Genomic DNA, 16157 nt, shown 5'->3' on the forward strand with positions numbered 1-16157 from the left:
AGCTCCTAACCATGGTCTCTGAGTCTCTATGTGGTCTGCAGTCAAAATGGTACCTAAAAGGCCACAGTTGACTTAAACTCCCCTCCCCCCATTTCTGCTCCTGAGCCTGTGCTCCCACTCTCCTCCCTGCCTGGAATGCTGATCCCCACTCCCCCACACTGACAGTCACTCCTACTCCTCCTTTGAGATTCAGCTCAGGGGTTGCCAACCTGGCAGAACCTGCCAGGCCCTGGCCTGAACTGTACCCCCCAACTCACACTTCCCTACCCCCCTGTTAACCTTGCTTCCAGAATTTACCTCTGTTGTGACTCAGGAGTGTCCCGAACCGTGAGCTTCCTGAAATGCTCCGGTGGCCCCGGAGCCTAGCATGGAACCTGATGAACAGAAGGCCTCTAATACATGAGTCAATGGTTGAATAGCTGAAGGAAACGATGGGTGTCAAAGACAGCCTCCAAACCCCAGCCCTGCCGACCCAGAGCTTGGCACACAGTAGGTGCTCAGGAAAGGTTGGCAGTATTCTATTTTCTGAATTAATGTGATTTCAGGCAAGGTCGGGGGTTGGGTTATGTGGGGGGTAGAAGGGAGGGTCGGATGCGGGAAACGTGGCCAAAAGGGAAGCTTGGGGACAGTGCAGTAGGGGAAGGGGGCAATGGGGGTGTCTGGAGAGGTGGGAAAGGAACGAAGTCCCCAGAACGCTGTCCCTCCGCGCCCCAGGTCAGCCGGCGTGGGGTCCGGTCAGTCCACCTCCAGCCCCGCCAGCGAGACCCTTCCCCCTCGCCCGGGTGGCGAGACCCCCCTGGCTCGCGCGCTTGGCCCTCGGGGTTGGGAGGCGTGTGTGTCGCTTTAAAAGCTCCCTCCCGGCGCGGCGGGCCGGCCCCTTCCCTGACAGCGCCGAGGCAAGCGGAGCCGAGCGAGCCGGGCGGCCTTTAAGGGAGCCAGCGCCCGCCCCGGCGGCCAGTCCGGCGGGGGGCGGCGGGGCGGGCCGGGCGGGGAGCAGGCCCAGGCCCCGGGAGCCCGGCGGGGCAGGGCAGGGCGAGGCGGCGAAGGGAGGCCCAGCCGCGACCCGGCGCCTGTTTGCCCCACCGGCGGCGACCCGGCGCCCGGGGGCTGCTGAGGCGGGGAGCCGAGAGCTAACGGACGGGAGGTAGCGGAGCCGAGCGAAGGCTGCGAGCCTGGTGCGCCCCGGCCCGGCCCGACCCGGCCCGGCCCGCCGCTCGCCCCCTCCCCTCCCTTCCCCTCGCCGCGCCTCCTCCCCTCGCCTCTTCTCGCCTCCTCTCCTCTCCTCCGCCCGGCGCTGCTCCCGCCTGCGCCCGGGCCGCGGAACCCAGCCCTGCCGGAGCCCCAGGCTTCGCGCGCTCTCGGCTGGGCCCGGCGGGGACCGGGTCCCCGCGGCTGACACCGTCCCTCCTCGGGGACCCGGCGGATTCCGGACCTTTCGGAACGTGAACTGAGCCGTGGGAGCGATCTTGCCCAGGGCCGACCGCGGGGCTAGGCTGAGCTGACCCTCGCGGCCGCTCCGGACGCCGCGGGTGCCGGGGCGCGGACGTTCTGGGTCCGAGCTGAGCGCGTCCCGGGCTCCCGGCGGTGCCAGCTCACTCCGGGCGGGGTAGGGCAGGGCAGACCCCAGCGGAGCCCGGACCCGGCCGATCTGGACTGGACAAAGCGAATCCTGGACGGTGCAGAGCCCGGGGAATGCCGGGCGTGGGCTGAGGGGATCCCGGCGCCCTCCCAGCCCTCCGACTTTGGCTCACGCGCTGGGACCGGCCCGGCGTCTCCTCGGCCTCCCCGCGCCCCGGTCACCTGTGGCCTCGGAGCCCCGTATCTGCCGGACCCTCGCTCATTCCCGACCCCGAGCCTGGAGAGGCTTGAGAAATATTTTTCCTGCCCCCTTCCCTGGAGCGCGGAGGCCCCGCCCCCTCCCACCGCCCAGATGTCTCCGGTCACTGCTCGGAGGACCTCCCTGAGGCCCGGGGCCGAAGGGTCCAGAGAGAGAAGCCCGCCCTAGGGAGCCTTGGGGGCCCCCCAACCCCGTCTTGGGGCTTGGCCCCCGACGCTGCTTGGAGGGAAGGCCGGTGCCCCCACCCTCGGTGAGTCCAGGAGTGGGGGTTCTGAGGGAAGGCGGGGCTGGGGGAGGGAGGGTCCGCTGGGAACGAGGGCACCCTGGGGGCGCTAGGAAGGAGGATAGGTGACTGGAGAGGCCCTCTGGTGAACCAGCCTGGGCAGGCCTGGCTGGAGGGAAGGTGGGGAGGGGCGGGAGCTACGGCCAGGGTGCCCCGTAGCAGGCTGAGGACTTCTGCTTCTAAAGCAGGGGCTCCCTCCCTTTCCCTCTAGAGGAGGGGCTGTGCTGTAAACCATCTGCCTCCACCACCCCTCCCCACAAAGAAAAAAAAAATCTCCAGCGAGGAAGGGTGCAGGCTGGCGAGAGGAGGGAGGCAGCGGCATTGCCGGCTGGTGCTGCAGCCTGGGAGGGCTGACGCCAGGCTCGCTCTCTCCGCAGGGGGCTGCCCTCTTCCAATCCAGCTCCCCCCCCCGAGAGCTGCCCATATCCGGAGCCCCTTCCACATCTGGAAGACCCTGGCCACCATCCCTCTGCAGGTGTCAGTTGTATCCAGAGACCTCTGCCTTTGCAACTGTCTAGGAGTTGTGAGGGGATCCCTGCTGCCTTCCCCCATCCCAAGGGCATCTCTTACCCTTAGTCCCTGCAGAGTCATCCCCCTGCCTCTGTGTTCAAGCTCAGGCAGACATCAGCTCTGCACACACACAGGCACTTCAAGACCTGGAGGCCACTCCTGGGACCCAAGGTCCCTCCCCCTGCTCTCCTGTGTCCTCACCTTGACCCCCTCTGCCAGACTCTGTCTCCCTCTGGGTGTCCCACTCCCCACCCAGAGGCAGAGGAGGCTGGGTGGCAGGGGGCAGGGGCTGGTTGAGGGCCGCCCAGGGCCAGGGTGGGCTGGGGGGCCGTTAAGATGTGGAGCTCTGCCCAGCCGAGGGGGGCTCCGTGGAGGCAGACGCAGCGTGTGCCCAGCTGGGGGGAGTATGGGCAGGCCTGCGGCCACGTGGTAAACGATGAACATTCGGGGCGCCCCGGACCTCGGGCAGCCCAGTGACGACCCCAGCAGTGGTGGTGAGCGGGAGCGGATTCGACAGCGCATGAAGATGGTCATCGGGCAGCTTGAGGGCATCCTTCGCGAGCTCAAGGAGGTGGCCAAGGAGCTGAGGGAGGTAAGTGAGGGGTGAGGAGGGACCAGACAGACCCTAAGCCAGCCTTCTTGGGCTTGGCACAAAAACGTACTCATAAATACGTCGGAGCGTGCAAAGCTGTGTGCACATGTGTCACTCTACTGGAGACCTTCTTTCTCCTTGCTCTCCTTTCCCCAAATCTGCTTTGCTAAAAATCTCATCAGACCCCAAGGCTGGAGGGGCCTTGGTGTTGTAGACGTTACTTGAGCAGCATGTCAGTGAGCCTGGAGCTCTGGGTTAGCACGAAGGGCTGCCAAGATGGCCAGTAAGGACTGAATCCTGCCACAGCTTCTTAGTGGAAGACACCCTTCTGGGACCCAAGCTGACCCTTGACCCCACCATCTGTCTCCCAGACTCTGACCTGGTCACAAGGGGCCTTGGGAGAGTGCAGATAGTTCTGCTGAGGTGGTTTCCACTGCTTGAGGCCCAGCTCAAAGCATATCCCTAGAAATCACACAGATACTGAGAACCCTTGATCTTGGAAAAATTTAAGCCAGCTATGTCCTCTTTGTCTGGGGGTAAGAATGGGTCTGGGGGTGCTGTAGTGGATAAGAGTTCCTTGCATATTTTGGCAGGGGCAGGAATCTTCCCTAAGGGGATGCGTGTCTCCATCCCACTGTTCTAAATATTTTTGCCAAGGCTGAAAAGCCACTGAGAAATGCTGGGATGTGTGTGTCCCTCTCTGTCTTTCTAAGTGGAGCCCGGTTTAATTACTGCTTCTCACATCGCTGGGGTAATGAGGTACACATGTCCTCAGCCCTGCCCCCTGGGCTGCGTTTGAGTCCAAAATGCATGACCAGCGTTCTGAGCTGCTAGCCTGAATTTGCCCACTGGGTGCCATTATACCAGCCAGGTGGGCTTTAGGCAAATTTCAACTCCTTGTAACCAGGGCCCCTGCAGAGATGGCAGGGAAAGTGATTGAGCTGGAGTTATGGGCTCCAGCTCTCCCTGGCCAGCTGTGCAGGGAGGATAGGGGCTCTAGGAAGGCTGAAGAGGTGGGATGATGGTAGATACCAACTCCATGCTGGCAAAGTGGCATTGCAGCCTGGCTTGAGAGCCAAGGAGGAGGGGTTGTTTGAAGGGCACTGTGTTCAGAATGGGATAGGGAGTGGGCATAGAGATGCCAGGACAAGAGCTGTCCAGGGTCAGCCTCGTGGAGCCTGCCAGGAAATCCCATCTCAGAAGATGGGAATGACTGTTGCTTCAGGCAGACTGAGGTGGTGGTGCTTCTGCCCATGGACTGGGCTGGCCATAGTCTGGGTTGCACATCTTTGGACAGTACAATTCGGAGCTCAAACACCAGATGCCCCTGCACAACCCTTCCTCCTCCAAACTCTTGGGTCCAAGGCACTACAGTTTTCCCCCTGCCTCCATCTTATTTTAGATCACGGCCATGGGAACTGTCCAAAGTCTCAGTCTTGGCCAGGGACATGAGACCTATGCCCTGGCAGGTACCCACAAAGAGCCAGGATTGACTCTAAGCCTGGGAGTCAACTTTGATACAACTCCCAGCCTTTTCCCCATTGGGCATCTTCCAGGCATCTGTGTTCCCTCTCCCCACAGCATAGCCACCCAGAGCTTGAAGGGATCTCATAGGTAATCCAGACCAACCCTGTCCATTTACTATTGAAGAAACTGAGGCCCAGAGAGCAATAGGGGCTTGTCCAAGGTCACACAGCCTACCAGTGGCAGAAGTAAGCCTAGAACTCGGGTTCCTGATGCCTTTTCTGGGGTTTCAGCAGGTGAGCTACTGGGCAATCTCTTTGCATTTTGACAGAGGCCTTCCAGAGATGATCCCTTATGCTCATCTGTGATGCAGTAGCTCTAGGATTTATTTGCAGATCTTTTAGATGTCCTCTCCTTCCCTTTCACACTCACCCACTCCCATGTCTCCAATAGCAGATCTCCAGGTTCACAGGCTATGCAGCCCAGAGGCCTCAGCCAGGACAGAGAAAATGAGTCCCCTCCCCCCACACACCCTGTAGGCCATGTGCCTCCACCCAAGACTTTGGCAGGTTGCTACGGCAACCAGAGCCTACCCCGTATGCCACTGCCTGCCCGCTGCCAATGGCACCCAGCTGGGGGAGTGGGTAAGCCTCAGAACTCTCTCATCCCCCAGGCAGGGTCTAGACACAGGGTGACAGGCAGAGGGGAGTGTGGAGGAAGTCAGGTGAAGCTCTGGGAGGTCCAAGCAGAAGAAGAGATGCCATCACTGTCTTCCTGTGAGATGGGATTTGCCAGGGATTGGGTTACCAAGGAGGGTGCCACACCCTGGTTTGGAGAAAAGGGTTGGAATCTCCCTGCTCTCTGGAACCTGTGGTCTTGGCTCTTGGCTCTCCAAGGGAGCTGTAAAGCTGAATCTGCCTGGCTCTCCTCGGTCCCTTTGTGTAGCATTTTTTTATCGGGGGCATGGGTAGGCTTAAGGTTGAGAGGCACTTACTTATTCCCTCACCTCACCACATGACCTGGGCAGCACCAGCTTAGAGCCCACCAGCTGGGTTCTTGTCTCAGGCCAAGCACTTAGAAGTAGAGATGAGAGTCACATACAAGACTGTTGGGGGTGGGGGGCTGCACATATGCTTGGTGAAAGAACAAGGCCAGCAGAGTGGAAGGGCTTAGCTTTATTCCCCTCGGCCATCTTCCTCCTCTGCCTGCTGCTCCCCTTCCCCAGCCCCCTGATGCCACTGATCATGGCAGACTCTCCTCATCCTCTTGAGCATATGGCCTGAAATTCACTGAAAGATGAGCCACACCAAAGCACTTCCTCCCCAGGTCCCTCAGCCTCAGTTTGCTCATCTGAAATTGGGATGTGGTGATTTGCACTGCACGATGATCTTACAAGGATTTATTAGGGGCTTGGCATGCAGTGGGTGGGTGGGGGGTGGTCAACACCTACTCACACTCCTAGAGGAGTTGGAGTTCCCTCTCCCACACCTCCCTCGCCCTTGCAAACCCCTGCTATAGCTCTGCCACTGGCTCCCTGGGCGATGAGCAAGTTCTATCCCATTGGTGGGGAAAGTCTTTTAAAGGATTAAGTGAGGTGAGGAACGTAAAAGTGCTTTGAAAGCTAAAATTGTGCTGCAGAGGGATATGACGGTCAATCATTAATTAGCCCTTATCTCTCCCAGGCTCCCCAATACTCCAGGATACCGGGCCAGTCCCAGCAGGTTCTCTAAGCTCCTCAACGTTCTGTAGATCTTAAGTTAGAGATACGGAACAGCTCAGGGGCTATGAGCATGGGCTCTGCAGCTAGATGCCTGTAGTTCAAATCTGAGCTCCACCCTTAGCTGTGTGAACTTGCAAAAGTTACTTTACCTCTCTGTGCTTCTGTTTTCCCATTGGTAAAAATGGGGAGACTACATTTTAGGCATCCTCCCCTACCCCTGCCCCAGGGTTGTTGTGAGAATTAAATGAGACATATATAAAGCACTTAGCACAATGAGAGGCACAAAGCTCACTCCGTATCTATTCGATGTTTTTAATGAATTATTCTAGCGCTGGCCTGCTCCTCAGCTCCATGTATGGCCTTGTTTTCTGGAATCACATCAGTTTCTTAGCCATGACCAGGGAGGTCAGGACCACATCCTGGCCTCCTGGCTGGGGCCCTTTAGTTTCTCCTGCAGTTGGCAGTCTCATTCCCTGCCAGTGGGAAAAGCGGATAGAGAGTGACAGGGATGGGGGCAGGAAGGGGGTCTCCAATAAGGTGGCCTTTGAACAGAGACACCACAGAAGTGAGGATACAAGTCACATGGCTATCTAGGGGAAGAGCATTCCAGGCTGAGGGTGCAGCTGGTGCCAAGGTCTCAAAGAGGAAGTGTGCTTGGCATATTCAGGTTCAGTAAGGAAGCCAGAGCAGCTGGAGGGCAGTGAACAAGGAGAAGAGCAGAGGAAAGGTCAAAGAGGGAGCAGGGAGTCAGATTCCATCGAGCCATGCACAGCACGGCACGGAATTTGGATTCGTTCTCAGTGAGAATCCCACACACTCTCCAGGAATCTGCTGGTCATGTTTCTGGGTGGGAATCTGCCTCCCCACTGCTCCCCCGTTACCCACCCACCAGAAGCTCCCAAAGGCAGGGTTAAGGGCCCCCATCCTTGGCCCCCAGGTATTGAGCTTACCTTGAGCAGGTACTTGGCCTCCTCATCCTTGGTTTTCCCCTCCCCCAGGTGTCACTCAACATGGGGGCTCAATAGTGATCCTTGCATTAACACCAGTGTCTCTCACATCATCAGTGACTCTTGGGTGGGATATAACTTAAGGGCACAGTTGCTCACTTTGGCCCAAACACCTCAGGAAGATGGAGGGGTTGGCACAACCTTTCCCCAGCCTTGGGTGGCAGTGGAGGATCCCCCCACCGGATTTGCTTAGGAAGCAGTCATCCTGGCATTCTGTTTCCTGGCCATTCCATTGTGCAGTCCCATCAGCAAGGGGCTTTGTCTGAAGGTGGCAGGGAAAGCCATAGGCCATGCAAGTGTGAGATAAATGTGGCCCAGCCAGGAAGCAGCTGGAGCAGGAGAGGCTGGGGACCACGGAGCTGTGCCAAAGTGGGTCAGCTCCATCACCGGCAGCTCAGCAAGAATTGCGCGGATTTTTTTCTTATTATTTTTGTTCACGCCTTCCTTTCCTCCCTTTTCCCTTTGCCTTCTCCTCCTCCGGACAGATTTACCAAAGCTCCCTGGCCGATTAGGCCAAATTGCAGGATAAGAGCCACGAATCACGGTCAGCTCGCTGCCCCTTCAACTCCACAGCCCCCCAGGAAGATAATAACGTAATCACAGAATTAAAAAATAATCAGTGGTCATAAATAATGCAGAATCCCCAGTTATGTAACCAGCTGCCTCAGGGAGCTGGGAGAGAGGGAAGGAGGTGGCAGCTTGTCAGGGGAGGTGAGGTGGGGCAGGGTGGGGGTGTGGTGGGGGGTCCAGGGGGTACAGGATGCTGGTTCTGGGACTACAGGTCCTCAGTCCTAGCTCTAGGGCCTTAAGGAACACAGCAAAGCTTCCACTGGAGAGGGGGCTCAGCCAGGGCTGGAGAGAGGATTGGGGTCTGGCCATATAGGGTTGTCCAGGACTATAGAACTCTTCCTCAGAAAAGAAGCCCCCAGCAGTTTTTTTGTTTTGTTTTGTTTTGTTTTTTGAGACAGAGTCTCGCTCTGTCGCCCAGGCTGGAGTGCAGTGGCGCGATCTCGGCTCACTGCAAGCTCTGCCTCCTGGGTTCACACCATTCTCCTGCCTCAGCCTCCCGAGTAGTTTTTATTAAGCCATCTGTCTCAACTCATCACTCATCCAACAGCTGTGTTTGCAGAATGTGCCGATCCCTGTGCCAAGCTGGGGATATAGCGGTGAGCAAGAGACCTAGTCCTGCTCCTCATGGGGTTTACTGTCTAGTGGGGAGACAGACATCAACCACATTATGACATATAGGTGCAAAATTGTAGCAGTGTTAAATATTGTGTAACATTTTAAGGAGAGGTGCAGGGTGCTTTGAGAGCCTTTCATAGGGAACCTGACCTCAGCTGAGGATCAGGGAAGGCTTCCTTCTCCAAGTGAAGACAGAGTGAGTAGGAAAGGAGGGAGGGCGCATCAGGTGAGGCCCAGAGGCAGAAGTGAGCTCGATGGAGTGTGTAGGGGTAGTGAGGAGGCAGGCCTGGCAGGGTGGAGGCTGCTTGCTGGAGAGGAAAGGGAGTGGGTAGGGAGTTATGTTTGGGAGGCTTAGGAGTTTGGGGAGTATGGAAGGGCTGGAAGCAGAGGGGCAACGTGGTCCTCTTGGCTGATGAGAAAGTTCCCTAGGTGCAGCATGGAGCAAGAGCTGGAAGGAAGTTGCTATCAGTGGGAAGACTAGATGGGTGCAGTTTTTCAGCAAGGGGCACCAAGGCTGTGACCAGGACAGAGGTTGGGGACACCTCTGGCACGAGGCTTGCAGGTTCTGTCACAGCCCTCAGTCCTGCCCTTGCTCTCTAGGGCTCCCTCTTGGTCTCTTCAGAGCAAGTCATTCTTGGTCTTAAGGTGCAATGCCCAGGAGTCAAGACTCACCCTCTGGTCCCAGCTCAGCTCCTCCCAGTCTCTGAGCCTCATTGTCCCCCTCAGCAAACACATTGAGACAGGTGGACTCAACAGTGCCTGCAGTCCCTTCTGACTTGGGGGTTGTCTGATTCTGTAATTTTATGGTTCCATTTCTCTCTCCACTCTCTCTCTCCCCCTCTCTTTCCTTCTGTGTATATAATTATTTCCATGCACTCCAAGACAATCCCAAATTACATGTAGGCAAAATGATTATTAAACCTCAGGGAAAAATCACAGATTTCAAGACATCCAAAGCAGAGAGCAAGACTGAGGTCTGCTCCACAACTGCCCTCACCATTGGCCCAGGAAACGAGGCACCAGGGAAGGGCAGTGGGGATTGTGAACTGACCCAGGCCCCCCACAGAGAAGCTGCATACCCTCGGGCACATGGCTTCCCTTTCACATCCTGACTACGTCATTCATCAAGTGGTGTGACCTGTCTCACCTAATAGATTGGGCCAGATTTGCCTGTGGGCCTCATAGCTAGTTGGCTTTTAGAACTTCTTCTGGTTCTATTCTTTCTGGAGACAGCCCTAACTTTCGGCAAAATAGGTACTGTCCATGTGCTAGGTTTTGAAAGGCCCGGCATGTCCCATTATTCTGCCACAGGCACTGGAAATTCTGCCATAGTCACTGGGCCCACATCAGAGGGTCATTCCTTTGGTGCAGAACTAATTCCCACTGCTCTTAGGCCTGGTGCAGGGGCATGATCACGTTAGCCCCCAACGGTGCATTGTGGATGTTGGTAGTCTGCCTTGTTCCATATGCTGTCCAAAGTGCATTACGCCATTAAATCCCCACAACAGCCCTATCAAGTAGGTATTACTAGAATTCTCCTTTGATGATGAAACTTAGGCACAGAGATGTTGAGTAACTTGGCCAAGGTCACACAGCTGGTAAGCAGTGAAGCCAGGGTGGGACTCCACGTCTGGCTCCAGAGCCCAGGTTCTTAAGTGTTTAGCTATCTTGACTCTGCGATGTAAAACACATTCATATCTGTTAAATTTTCTTTTTTTCTTTTTCTTTTTCTTTTTTTTTTTTTTCCGAGACAGAGTCTCTCTCTATCGCCAGGCTGGAGTGCAGTGGCGCGATCTCAGCTCACTGCAATCTCCGCCTCCTGGGTTCAAGCGATTCCTCTGCCTCAGCCTCCTGAGTAGCTGGGACTACACATGCGCACCACCACGCCCGGCTAATTTTTTTTTTTTTTTTGTATTTTTTAGTAGAGACGGGATTTCACCATGTTGGCCAGGATGGTCTCAATCTCCTGACCTCGTGATCTGCCCGCCTCGGCCTCCCAAAGTGCTGGGATTACAGGCGTGAGCCACCGCACCCAGCCCATATCTGTTAAATTTTCATCACACTGAGTGAGGAGGGGAGTGTTACTTCCTTTTATAGGACAGGAAATCAAGCCCCGGAGGGGGATAATCATCTGCCTAAGGTCTCTCAGCCAAGAGATGGCAGACGTGGGACTCGGGAATGCAGGCCTCCCTCTTTCTCTTTCCTCCATCCCCCCAGGTTGGAACCAGAGGGGAGTGTACTAATAAAGAAGAGGAAGGGCTTCTTGGGTTGGGGGAGTGTTCCAGCCTGAAGACTTGGGCTCCTGCCACGTGTACCCTGGATCTTCCCTGCTGCTGGGCCTGAGGCCCAACGGTGCTTGTCCTCACTAAGCATCAGGAGACCCAGGTTCTGGGCCCAGCCTGGCCTCAGCTGACCCTGCGAGGTCACAGCCAAGTCATGCAACTCCAATTCCTACTGGCATTCTGCCCCACCCTCAGGCAGCAGCAAACTCCACAGCTCTGGCTTGATCAGGGAGTCTCATTTGAGGGCATAGCTGCCCCAGAGGTGGTGGGGCCTCTCCTGAGGCCATCAATGCCTTGAATTGCTGGTCTTCACCCAGCTTAAATCTCCCAGTGCCCTAGGCTAGTGGTTTTCAAAGCATGTCTCTGGACCAGCAGCAACAGCACCTGGAGGCACGCTAGGTAGGCACCTTCTCCAGCACCACCCCAGACCTGCAGAACCAGAAACTCTGGGGAGTGAGCTGAGGGACACTCAAGTCTGAGGACCCCTACCCTAGGCCAGTGCTCCCACCAGCCCTTGGGTGGAGCTTGGGTTGAGCAAGGGCTTCTGGGAGATAGGAGTTTCTCTGAGGTTCCTTTGGGGCAGGAAGGCATCATCCTGGGAGAAGCACAACAAGAAGTAGCCAGATTGGAGGGTAGGGCCCTATCCCTACCGCCTGCCCAAGCCCAGCAGTCACAGCAGCACTTCATGATGGTGTGCAGTTTTGCAGGGGGCCGCAGGGGGAGATTCTCAGCTTTCCAGTGACTAGTGCCCAAGTCTCCTCATCTGTAGACACAGGAGATAATGATCTCATGGGTGGAGGTGAGCACTTGAAAGCATGGTGCATGGTAGGTGCTTAGAGATGGGAGATGGTGTCATTTTCATCCCCAGTGCTTCACAGAGCCCTTTTGCTGCCCTTCTCGCCGTTCTTCATGAAGTTCTCATAAGGTTGGCTGGGATTGTCATACTCACTTGGTGGTCTGGGATTGTCATACCCACTTGGAGGTGAATGAGGTTGAGGTCCAGAGAGGTTCTGTGGTCTTCCAAAAGACACACAGAACAATGTCAAAGCTAAGTCTGGAATCCAGATGTCCTGATTCCTCCAGCTCTTCTGGAGGCCTCAGCCAAGTGGTTTCCCCACTCCTGGCCTGGGCAATGGTTGAGGGGCCATCCCTAGGCATCAGCACCCAAGCAGCTTCTCAGACTCATTCCTATAAACAGAGTCCTAGAATCTCAGACATGCAAGGAACCTTGGAAATTAACTAGTTCACCCACCCTCTTCGCTTACAGACTGGGCAACTGAGACCTGGAGAGGGAAAATGGTTGACCAGGTCTCCTGCATCCAGCCCCTGACTCCTGACCAAGTAGTCTTCCCACCGGCCCAAGCCACTCTGGCCATCACTTTTGTCCTTGCTTTCCTTTCACTTTGGGGCACTCACTACCCCCACTCCTTGCCAAATACTAGCACATCCCTGGACAGCAGCAGCCCTTAGCAAATGTTTGTTGAATTAAGGATGTACTGAGTTAATTAATTAATTGTCTGCTCTGACCCCAGCTTGAAGGGCGCCGGAGAGGTGCTGGGGGCTGGATTCTGATCTGGATGACTCACTGTGGATCTCTTGGTCTCTGTTACTCTGACTCTTGGCCTCTCTGCTTTGTTTTCATTGTTTTTCTGTTTTGTTTTTGGCTGGAATCTTCTCTCTCCCTTCTCTTGCCCTGTCCCATCCCTGTGTCTTTGACTGGATCTCCCTCTTTCCCCTGCTATCTTCCTCCCTGATTTATGTGCTGACAGTGGCCACTCAGGCAAGGGAGTGTCCCAAGCCAGGGCCACCTGTAGAGACACCCGGGCTTCCCTTTATGCGAGACAGGCCAGGGTGGAGTGACCTCCGCAGTTGAGCTGCCCCCTGGGTGCATTGAACAAGCAGCTCTGGGCCCAGAATAGATGGCTTCTTTATTGCTTATCAAATAATGCTTGCTTTATTCCTTCTCTCAACAAGCCAGGATTGATCTCCACTTGTCAGTGGGCAGGGAAGGGGAAGGAATGAGGAGGCTCTGGGAGATGGAGATGGGGGTGGGGTGACCCAGCCAGTGCTGTACACCTGGTGTTCTTGCCGTGAGGGATGGTGGAGACCCAGCAGGGACAGTCACCAGCCAGCTGCAAGGATTGGTCCAGGATGCTTTAGAAAGCCCACACAGGGTCTTCCTTGTGATCACCCACATCATTTGCTCTCTGAGGGTGCGTGGGCTGCTCAGCTCTTTGTGGAATGGGCTTGCTGGAGGCCCTCAGCCCCTCTGAAATGGCCCCCTCTCAAACGAAGGAAGATTCATCCCTGATCACCAGGGCTGCCCCCAGAGCAGCTGCTGTGTTTGAGAGACAGGGGTGAGTGAATGGATAGTGTGCAGGGCTGGAAAGCAGTTCCCTCTCCCCCAGGGCACTGAACAGTGGTAAACAGACCTTTGGGAAGGGCCAGAACAAGCTCTGTCCAGCCTGATCTGATTTGGGCCCTCCACAGGGCAAACCAACCTGTGACCTCCAGGCCAGTCACCATCCTACAGGCTCTCCACTGTCCGATACGCTCACCAGCCAGGGGGTCTACAGGGACGGGGTGGAGACACACTCATACCTGGCTGACGCAGGGACCCACCTGGCCCCTCTCATCTCCTCTCCCCTTCCCTGGTCAGGTGGTGAGCCAGATCGATAAGCTAACCTCGGACTTCGACTTTGAACTGGAGCCGGACGACTGGACCACGGCCACTGTGAGCAGCACCTCTAGCAGTGACAAGGCGGGCGTGGGCGGCCCCTTTGACCTGGGCCACCTGGACTTCATGACAGCTGATATCCTCTCAGACAGCTGGGAGTTCTGCTCCTTCCTGGACGTCTCTACCCCCTCGGACTCCGTGGATGGTCCCGAGTCGACTCGGCCAGGGGCTGGCCCTGACTACCGCCTCATGAATGGTGGCACGCCCATCCCCAATGGGCCACGAGTGGAGACCCCAGACTCCTCCAGCGAGGAGGCCTTCGGTGCTGGCCCCGCGGTGAAGAGCCAGCTGCCCCAGCGGACCCCAGGGACGCGGGAGAGGGTGCGGTTCAGTGACAAAGTGCTCTACCATGCTTTGTGCTGTGACGATGAGGAGGGGGATGGTGAGCAGGAGGCAGAGGAGGAAGAGGTGGGCTTGCCCCCCGAGCCTGCCCATACAGAGGCCCACGCAGGCCCCCACAAGCCCTCCCCAGCCCTCTACAAGTCACGGCGCTCTCCACTGACCAGCCGCCACTCAGGCTCTACCTTGGCCCCTGAACAGACTCGAAGGGTCACGAGGAACAGCAGCACCCAGACAGTGTCAGACAAGAGCACGCAGACGGTTCTGCCCTACACAGCCACTAGACAGAAAGCCAGGGGGAAAAACTAGGGGCCGGGGAGGGAGCCGGGGGCGGTGGGCACATAGAGCTATAAATATATATATATATATTTAAACAAATGAAGTCATAATAAAATTTAAAAATGCTAAGGATCCGGCCCCACAGGCCCCAAAGCTTTCACAGAGCTCCTCTTAGACACGAAGATGCCCACTGGCGTCCTAGGTCCCAGGAGGTGTGGGCAGGACTGCCCTTCCTCCCTTCTCATTGCAGGGCTCCTGAAGGGGGTGTCTGAACGTATGTAAATCTGATGGGAGGTCTGATCCTCCTTTTGCTAGCTCCTGAACTCCGTGGTGGAGTCTGGCAGCTGGCCAGGGCCATGTCCTAGAGGGGACTCCCCTGCAGGAGGCGGGCTCTAAAGGGAGTGGTGTCCCTTTAGGCCAGGGTTCACAGTCGGGGTGGTTTGGAGACTGCAGGACTCAGGGCCTGGGGGTGGCATCACTCTGGCCAGGCCTTGCATCCCTTGCACCCGCCGTCCTTCTACTCCAAGGCAGACTTACTCGGCTATACGCAGTCCTGCCTCACCCCCTTCCATCTTAGGGTTGCCTGGGACATAGGGGAATGACAAGCTGCTCCCATGGCACAGGCCTCCGTGCTGGGATGCTGGGCATCCACAGAGCCTGGAGGATTGCCTGGGCTGGGCAGGGGTTTGATTGGAGGGTCTGGACCACCCCCAATCCTTTCAGCTCCCATTCTCAGCCTGATCCTGAGACCAAGACCAAAACCTCAGGGCAAAGCCTCAGCCAGCCCTGGCGTGGCCCTAAGCAGACCTGAGATCTGTGCGAGGAAGTAGGCAGCCACTTCCATGGGGCTACAAATTAGGGCCATAGACAGGCTCCTGGCCACCTTCACCAGGTGGGCAGCCTTGGAAAGGAGCCCAGTGACCCCTACTCTGTCCTGACGTCTCCACACCCAGCCCCTCAGCCCACCTCAGCAGGTCCTGAACAAAGATGAGGTTACAGCCTGGAGGCACCAGGGCTTCATCAGGGGCATGGCCGGCACAGGGACAGCAGCTGAATATCCTTGGGATAATAATCACAATTATATTGCTCACATTTATGGAGCAGGTCACTATGCTACTTCTATGCCGAATACTTTTTATAGCAGCATCTCATTTAACCACCACAATAACCTGACAAGACAGGAAGTATTATTATCCTCATTTTTCTTTTTCTCTTTTTTTTTTTTTTTTTTTTTTGAGATGGAGTCTCGCTGTCACCCAGCCTGGAGTGCAGTGGGGCGATCTTGGCTCACTGCAACCTCCACCTCCCAGGTTCAAGCAATTCTCCCACCTCAGCCTTCACAGTAACTGGGACTACAGGCATACGTCACCATGCCTGGCTAATTTTTGTATTTTTAGTAGAGACCGGGTTTCACCATGTTGGCCAGGCTGGTCTCGAACTCCTGACCTCAAGTGATTTATCAGCCTCGGCCTCCCAAAGTCCTGGGATTACAGATGTAAGCCACTGTGCCCCCACCTATCCCCATTTTTCAAATGAGATGATTGAGGTTCAAAGTAGTTCGGTACCTGCCCCAAAGCCACAAAGCCTGTGCTACTCTGCACCCAAGAATTAGTGGTTTCTAGGCTGTGCCTGGCTCTGCTAGCTAGCAGCTGTGTGACCTTGGCAAGTCTGCCTCTCTGAGCCTATCTACCTCCTCTATATAATGGGTCTGGTAGTCTTCACCTACCTCACCAGCTGCTGTGGAGCTCCGACGAGATGGCGACTGTGAAAGCACTTGACAAACTGAAGGCACTGGACATGGCTTGTGGTCAGTGTGGCCTCTACCCAGATGTCCAGTGATTTCCAGGGCACAGGGGCTTTGAGTGGGATGGCCAAAGAAGATACCCCCATCCAACTGGGAGCCACCCCTGGGTCACAAACCC

At 56.4% G+C, this 16157-nt stretch overlaps 1 protein-coding gene across 3 annotated transcripts; it reads left to right on the top strand.

The window, feature by feature from the left end:
* Window positions 1-974: 974 nt before the first annotated feature.
* Window positions 975-14367, top strand: INSYN1 (inhibitory synaptic factor 1). 3 transcript variants are annotated; one of them, XM_032175295.2, is made up of 3 exons: window positions 975-2087; window positions 2498-3222; window positions 13540-14367. In XM_032175295.2, the coding sequence occupies exons 2-3, from the start codon at window positions 3067-3069 to the stop codon at window positions 14263-14265; spliced, it is 882 nt and encodes a 293-aa protein (XP_032031186.1). In that variant the 5' UTR covers window positions 975-2087; window positions 2498-3066; the 3' UTR covers window positions 14266-14367. The 3 variants fall into 3 exon arrangements, with proteins under 3 accessions (XP_032031186.1, XP_058283836.1, XP_058283837.1); XM_058427853.1 differs by lacking the exons at window positions 975-2087; window positions 2498-3222 and having other exon boundaries at window positions 13540-13614; window positions 13706-14367; XM_058427854.1 differs by lacking the exons at window positions 975-2087; window positions 2498-3222 and having other exon boundaries at window positions 13540-13614; window positions 13710-14367.
* The last annotated feature ends 1790 nt before the right edge of the window (window positions 14368-16157 follow it).

The sequence above is a fragment of the Hylobates moloch genome, unplaced genomic scaffold (assembly GCF_009828535.3).
Source record: "Hylobates moloch isolate HMO894 unplaced genomic scaffold, HMol_V3 SCAFFOLD_14, whole genome shotgun sequence".
In the NCBI taxonomy this organism is placed as follows: Eukaryota; Metazoa; Chordata; class Mammalia; order Primates; family Hylobatidae; genus Hylobates; species Hylobates moloch.

Bases quoted from the DNA above. Each gene is read 5' to 3' on its own strand.
- INSYN1 (XM_032175295.2), top strand. From the start codon at position 3,067: ATGAACATTCGGGGCGCCCCGGACCTCGGGCAGCCCAGTGACGACCCC. The intron at 3,223-13,539 runs GTAAGTGAGGGG...TTCCCTGGTCAG, and splicing joins TGGCCAAGGAGCTGAGGGAG to GTGGTGAGCCAGATCGATAA.